The sequence below is a fragment of the Patella vulgata genome, chromosome 9, assembly GCF_932274485.2.
Source record: "Patella vulgata chromosome 9, xgPatVulg1.2, whole genome shotgun sequence".
NCBI lineage: Eukaryota > Metazoa > Mollusca > Gastropoda > Patellidae > Patella > Patella vulgata.
Genome location: NC_065887.2, coordinates 13798424 through 13806481, shown reverse-complemented (window position 1 = coordinate 13806481; position 8058 = coordinate 13798424). Strand labels below are relative to the sequence as shown.

Here is an 8058-nt window from a genome sequence, read left to right as displayed (position 1 = left end):
GGTGTAGTGCGCTGGTAGTGAATGTCACGTTGATTGGGTGATGTGCCTGGTAGGGAATGATACGTTGACTGGGTGCAGTTGTCCGATTGTAGGGAATGGTATGTTGACTGGGTGTTATACGCCGGTAGGGAATGTTTAATGTTTCAAATACACCTGATACTTCACTTTATCATATATCCAAATTGAAGTTGAGCCTTGGACCTTCACCTTTTGTTGTTAATGTTATAATGGGCCGCCAATGGGCGTCCTCGCTGAAGGAATTCTCACCAGGCGTCGCTAGTAAAAACTCGGTTCCACGTGACCTTATCGATGGCAAGAGAACCGTATTTCGAAGTATCGTGATTAAATTCCACATTAATGACAAAAACTAACGTGTGTCCACACACCAGTTCGTAATGAATGTACAGGAAAACAATGCTGTAAGGTAAACAATGAGGTCACGTGGGACCGCCTCCTCTATGGTGTCGCCTATAAATTATGCCCCCTTATCTCTAGCGAGGACGCCCATTATGAATGTAATCACGTGAAGCTAGTCCGACACTCTCCCTTTCGAATGAAATAATGGACCGCCATCGTCCCTCGCGAATGTAATGGTGATTCGCCAACCTTTGTCTTGTTTTGCCGGACTAAGTAAGTTTCCTTAGTTCACATAAGCAAACGTCATAAACTTAGGCTGTCTGTCTACAGTTAACCCCGCTTGAGAACAGACATTAAGCTAGTTGACCGACATTATAAAGTCTAAATCGAATGTTTTAGTCGAAAACACTAAGTATACTTCGAGAATATTAAGAAGCATTTATTCTGCTTCCATTTAATGGAAGTAAAAAGGTTTATTTAGTCTTTGTATGTATGAAACCTGTAAAACATTGTAGAACCGCATTACGAAATAGTATACGAATTTTTTGATATGGTGGCCATTCAGGGCAGAGACTTATCATCGAAGTATGAAGCAAATGGATCACGGTGTGCAGAATGAAGCAAATAACTCTCTTAATTTATAAGAAAAACCGGCTACTGTTACATGAAACATAGTCGTAATCCTATTCATATTGATATAGTAGAAGGATCGTCTGTTTACTCAAGGTTGTAAATCATTATTCAAGTGATCGTAGGGGTATCTAACTATCTTGTTCTGTATATCTGTCATAAATGATATGGGGTTTGACGACCTATTGTTCAGCTCTATCAGGCTAAGACGGGAGTGTATTAAATGAAATAAAAAGGAATGAAGTTTCAGTTCGTTTTTTTTTTAAATTTCTGCTCCGAGAAAATTGTTCCCGCCTTTTATTCATCAAATTCCAACAGTCATGGTTTCTATTATCTCGGTTTTACGTCCCATCCGAACGACTGCACACTTTTCCTTGCCTGGTATCACTGACAGGGGAAACCAGGTTGGAAAATCCAGAGGAATTCTCTTGGTCAACACCAGTGTCAGGGCCTTCCGGATAGTTAGCAAGCACCATTCTTACTAGTTTCTCTTTAGGGACGGCTTCTGATCGAACCCTGTCCTCTCAGAAGCCTTTCCTAAAGGAACTACATTCTTACCAAGACATTATGACTCCCCTAAGGCATATACCATGCTTACAATGTTAGGATATCGAAGGATCAAATGTGGGCTTATTGCATTCGAACACCAATAGCCTGTGCAGCAAGTTCAATACATTTAATCTATGTGCGCTTGTGTGTGCTTTGTGAAAAGGGGTCCTGGTACAACTTTGCACACGTTTAATATATGGGGCAGGGCCGATTTACCCAATACTACCCAAAACTCACTCGGTTGGATCTACCGGTACTGGTACTATAAAATTTTTTTACATTTTACCGTAGCCTCCACTCTTTGCTAACTGCACGAATTAACGATAATGAATTTAGTCTGTCCTTTTTTTAAAACAATAATAAGGTAGTAATGATAATATTGGGTAAATCGTCTTGCCGCCATATTTGTATGAAGTACCAATTATCCGAATTATCAAACAAGACCCCCCCCCCCTCCACCCCTGCAAAAAAACCTACACAACATATCAGATCAACACCTCCGAAAAATAGCACATCAGGTAAACATCTCCCCAAAACAACACATCGGAACAGATGAGCACTTCCCATCCGATCAGAACAGATGAAGACCCCTCAAAATTTATTTGGACAATAATCAAAGATGTAAACACAGAGAAGAGTTTTATAAAATGTATTTATTCATGAAGTGACTTTTAAATATGAGTTATGACAGACAGCTTTAGCTGCTAATTTTCGTCCACTGAGAGTTGATAGGTCACAGATGTGTAGGATTTGTTGGTTGGTGAATATACCAGGCATCGTTTTCATTAACTGTGGTAGCTGAATAGAAACAAACAAATATTGTGATCAGAAGGAATACAAAGATATGTATAGTTCTATATTTTTGTCTATTTATGAAGTGAATAGACTTGCACCCTGTGTTGATACTCAATACCACATCAAGCAAATGAATTACCAGTATATTGTCCTTCATAAAGATATAAACCACAACACTTGAATCATATGACAGACATAAGATGACTCAGTCACCCCCATTACATAAACAAGTCTTTGCTGTCCTTAAAATATTTTTGACTATCTGCCATATTGTACAAGCAACCAAATTTCCAGTTTATCTTTTATCGGGTCCTATTTACCCGTGTTTATTATCCCAGTCGGGGCAGAAGAGTAGAACGTTAAACCCTATTTCATTTTACAAATATCTACCTACCATATTACTTGGCATAAACTGTAGTATAAAACGGTAATATTGTGGACCACATTTTAAAGCTTCGTCAATAAATGATCTGATAAAACCTGTTCTAGCTGTAACTCTCTTGTCATGTACGATAGCATTTAACAAACAGAAGAGATTCACTGAAATATAAAATATCTATATAACCAAACTATTCTAGAAAAAATGGATCAGTTTACTTCAACCAGAGAGGGAAGAGACAGACAGTATATAATGTATTCATCTACAGCTATATGTTAATATGACCAGCATGGTTTCAAGATAAAATGCCTGACATTCTTATATAGTAAAAGTCTTATTTAGATTTAAAGGAATACAATTTTATTGCATCCACTGTTGGAAACTGATATAAATAACCATTCATAATTTCCTTCAAAAAAGTGAGAGAGAGAGAGAGAGAGAGAGAAATGGGGTTTATCTTCCACTAGACACATACCAGGTCATTTCGTGACTAACATATGGTTCAATTTTATTTCAATAATTTGCTTGCGCGTAGCGGTCTTTAGCAGTGGGATGAAAACGGAAGGACCCAGAGAAAACCCACGAGGTTGGACAGGTGACCCTACTCCTTGTCACGTACAACCAGGGAATCAAAGCCACGCCAGTTCGCTCAATGGCAGACCTTATGATACAACACACACACACACTAACCATTCGGCCACCCCCCCCCACCACCTTTCAATCTATTTCCATCATATGTTTCTAACATAATGCCTCTTTAAATTATTTACCCCTATTTCTATTTAGTCATATATATTATTTACCTATAGCTTTATTTAAAGGTTCTTTTGTATCAAATGCAGGAGAATGTTCACCATCTTCTTTAACTGTCATATCATCTGTTATAATAAACAATATTTACATAATTAGCAACAACATATGGGATACTTTACAGACTCAATGATCAGGCTACTCCTTAGCCTTCCTCAGTTTCTGACCAAAATAATGCCGACACGAGAGCCAGGAAGAATTCAAAATAGCATCAATATACTGTCATTGTTCTTTGTTATCAAGCAAAGGTTACACCATAGGTGTAGGGGGGCAATCCCAGTTGAGACTATTTGACCAAAAATTTTCTTTGTCACTCCACAAATGTTATTGTGCGAGGTCTAAAGTATTATAGCATTTAAAACGTATACTGCTACCATTACATTTTACAATTATACAACCAATTATATTTCTATGATATATGGTCTCATTCCCTGACGTTTGTTCGGTTTACCGAATCTGGGAGGCCTGCAGCCCCCCCCCCCTTTGCTCCTGCACCTATGGGCTATGGGTTACACTACTCACCAAAATTGAAATCCTCTGAGAGAAGAGTTAGCTGAGGTTCGTTAATTTTACGCATTTTAGCTGGTCGAACTTCACATTCATCCATTTCCTATAAAGAGCAAAAAACAGTTCCGTGTTGGTGATTGTTTTAATTTTAACATCTTCTGGATTCCTATTTGTTTATGTGTGGAGCAAGATATACTTTAATTAAATCATTCTACCAGCTAAATAATAACCTCTCGTTTGTGCCATCGCCATGTGAAAGACATAAAGAGAGAAAGGATTGTGGCACTGCTGGCTTTACAATCAAATATTGGCTTTTGATAAAGATAATCCTTCAGTGATATTTAGGGATTGAGCACAATTATACACAACAACTATTTATATGGAATACAACAACTGGTTTAAGAGGAAATGAAATGAAATGGGTTTAACATCCTACTTTTCTGCACGACTGTGCTAATGATTCTAGTGTAGTAACGACAAGTAAAACAAAATTTTGAACTATAAAAAACGAAACGAAATAGGATCTGTGTTTTAATCAGACTGAGATTGAAAGGTGTGACAAGAAAGACTGTATTATACCTCAACATCAACATCTATTCTAGATCTCTTTCTCCCTCTTCTAACATACGGTTCTACAAAATAATAAAATATAATATAGATATATATATAGTCATCAGTACAAACCAGTAGTGGGGGGGGGGGGGTGGATGTACCCCAATATTAGGTGCCTCAAAATTCTGTATCACCTCCAGATAATACTGAATTTGAAAATGATAACTTCATAATTGGCTACATATCCAGGATTAATTTTATTGTAAGTGCAGGGGGACTGCACCACACACAAATATATAAGATAATCTACGGACAAGACATAATATACAGACATCACAAACAACAAACGTACATATCAGATCAAGTGAATGGAGTTTAACTCCACTCAACACAACACATGGTTCAATTTTATATCAATAAGTCTTGAGCAGTGGGAGGAAACCAGATGAACTGGAGAAAGCCCACAAGGTTAACCATTTGACCACCCAACCCCACCCAACATGTGACCTCTTCATGAGTGAGACAGCAGCATACCCACCGAACCACTGTGACTAATGTACAATGTTAAGACGGTTGGATGAGTGCTTGAATTAGGATGGTTAGATAGTAAAGGTTACAACAATGGTTGTCACTCTGTACTAATTGATGTTCGGGGTTGGATGGCCAAATGGTTGCACGTGCACGCTGTATCATACCGTCTATCATTTAGTCAACTCGCGTGGTTTCGATTCCCCAGTTATATGTGACAAGGAGTAGGGTTGACTGCCCAATCTCGTGGGTTTTCTCCGGGTCCTCCGGTTTCCTCCGACTGCTAAAGACCCCTATGCGCAAGTGAATTATTGAAATAAAATTGAACCATGTGTTAGTCCCGCTCCCTGATAACGAGCCCCCCCCACATCAGTATATAAACTTACCTTTCTGTCCAACTTTAGAGACTTGTGCTGCTGTTATACAGAGTACAACAAGTTTAGCTAATGTATAACCTCTAGGATCAATCATTAGATGTGAATTATCTGCTGAGTATAGTATACGAGGCAGTGTATTCACTAATAAACTTAGTGTCAGATGTTCTAAATCCATGTGAAATAAGGCAAACACCAGACTTACAGCCATACATAGATCATCTACTTTATTACTTTCTAACATATGCTGAAAATATACAAATATAATAAAATAGTGTTCTTCTAAAATCAGCTCATCATCATTTGAGATTTTTAATAATCCCAAGGAGACGATAAAACTGCACATTTGATAGGGAAAGAAGAACGGAAGAATCCCTATTACAGTGCAGGCAAGTTTGGATCTCAGTGATGCATCCGAGGAAAAACAGGAACCATTCCTTGTAGATAAATCATAGTAAAAAATCCCTGGTAACAACCTTGTTGTAACCAGTCGATGAAGGGCAGATCGCCCGAAACGCGTTCTGGATAAATCCTTTTTAAATCCACACAGTATTGTCAAGCTTGTTACCGCAGATTTTTTATTATGATTTGAGAGATTTCTAATCCCTTGCAAACTACAACTTGTGAAAGTGGTGGTTCTAATAACGGGAGAGAGAGAGAGAAATGGGGTTTAACGTCCACTCGTCACATACTAAGTCATTTCGTGACTAACATATGCTTAAATTTTATTTCAATAATTCGCTTGCACATAGGGGTCTTTAGTTGTGGGAGGAAACTAGAGAACCTAGAGAAAACCCACGAGGTTGGACAGGTGACCCTACCCCTTGTCACGTACAACCGTGGAACCGACACTATGCCAGTTGTCTCAATGACAGACCTTATGATACAGCGCGGCCATGGTTCAGTTCCATTCAGTTCCATAGGCTAATGAAGACGGGCATACGCCATACAGTGAGCTATGAGGGAAATTTTGCCAGAGCAGTTGCACTATGGCCTACTCTTGTATCAAATCCCAACTGCCAAGGGATCTTTTACGTGCACACCAATTTATACAGGGGACCTCGGTTTTTCGTCATATCTGAACGACCAGACAGTTGTCCTTGTCAGACCCTCTTTCCTGCACCACGTCAGAAAACCACAATGAACTTTCTCAGCCAATGCAGGGGATATAAATAAGCCAATGTCACCTATTATAGTGTGGGGTAAAATCTTTTGATGGGCCTCTTTCTAATCCGATTGAATCCATGCCGAGAGATTATCTACTGTTAATATTTTCTTAATAGAAGTTAAATAATCAACTTGTTTACACTTTAGTGTGGATCAAGTCATAAAAAAATTAGATATAGTGAAAATTTGCAAATATAAATAAAAATTGCAGAAATTCCACCAGACATCAATATCCACAAAATGAACAAGAAGACTTGGTTATTAACATACCACACCCTTGCATACTAAAAACTACGTTAAATTTGTTCCACGGAAGCATAAAAATGATTAATCTTTTATATGGTTTCCAATGGTTATTTATATATTGCACCACATTTTTGTTATCATTATTTGCTTGATAACGATATCTGTATGTGTATTGAAATGTATAGCATGTTAGTAAATTCAGAAGTAGTATATCCATATAAGTGTTTATAATTTACAAATAGATTGATATGTCTGAAAAGTTTATAATGGTTTATAAGATAAGCCCCATAAACAAGGCCCGGTAGGACCGACAGAGTCCACTTGAACATCCCCCTCAACCGTTAACTTCAGGGTAAGAAACGAATATACCTACATGTACAACTTGATCACAGAACCGATCGGATCCACAGAGATTTAAAACTTGTTCTAATGTATGTAAACTCTTTAAATCAACCCAACCTTTACTAAACACTAGTTTTAATGTTTCTTCTAGTATAATAGCAGGTGGTTCATTGGCTGGAATGTATTGTTTACTGATGTTACGTAAATGATGATTGGCTGGTAAAATTTCTTGTGATAAATGTTCTATTACTGTCTTCATAAATTGGCACCTGCTTAAAAATAAAGGTGGAGTTCTAGAAATGTTTAGAAATAATGAAACTTCAAAGAAATATTTTTTGGTCTATCAGGAGAAGATTACCAAGTCTATGCAAAATGAAATGAAATAGGGTTTAAATGTTCTACTGTTCTGCTTCGACTGGGCTATTGAAGATGGGCAAAAGCCATACAGTGTGCTAAGAGGGAAATTTTGCCTTGACAGCGACGCTACTGCCTACTTTTATATCGAATTCCAACTGCCAAGGAATATTCCGTCCCATCCGAACGACTATACCTTGTTCTGCACCAGATGTCTGGTTGATAATCAGTACAATAATCAATAATACCTGTCATTCTGTGATGATGAATCAGATTTATTAGATGTTGTCATGAGTTGTTCTAACATGAGTAGAGGTTTTTCCCGTCGTTCCTGGTCAGCAGTATTTATATAACAACATAACCAACAACTAACAACAACTGGTAAACAACACATCCAATTCTTTACATTCTCTAATACAGTCTAAATATAAAATATAAAATTAAAATATAAGATATAAGATATAAGAT

The 8058-nt window shown here is 37.7% G+C and overlaps 1 protein-coding gene across 3 annotated transcripts in view; it reads right to left on the bottom strand.

Moving 5' to 3' along the window:
• Positions 1-2171: 2171 nt before the first annotated feature.
• The window catches only part of LOC126831902 (mediator of RNA polymerase II transcription subunit 24), a 28189-nt gene continuing 22302 nt past the window's right edge, over positions 2172-8058 (bottom strand). For 2 of the 3 annotated variants that reach the window (XM_050562559.1, XM_050562561.1), the window contains exons 16-23: positions 7839-8011; positions 7268-7508; positions 5494-5728; positions 4607-4659; positions 4043-4130; positions 3514-3588; positions 2726-2871; positions 2172-2334 (exon numbers count right to left, since the gene is read on the bottom strand). In XM_050562559.1, coding sequence (XP_050418516.1) covers positions 2194-2334; positions 2726-2871; positions 3514-3588; positions 4043-4130; positions 4607-4659; positions 5494-5728; positions 7268-7508; positions 7839-8011 — 1152 coding nt within the window. In that variant the 3' untranslated portion in view covers positions 2172-2193. The remainder of the gene's footprint in view (positions 2335-2725; positions 2872-3513; positions 3589-4042; positions 4131-4606; positions 4660-5493; positions 5729-7267; positions 7509-7838; positions 8012-8058) is intronic. The other variant, XM_050562560.1, reaches the window with a different exon arrangement.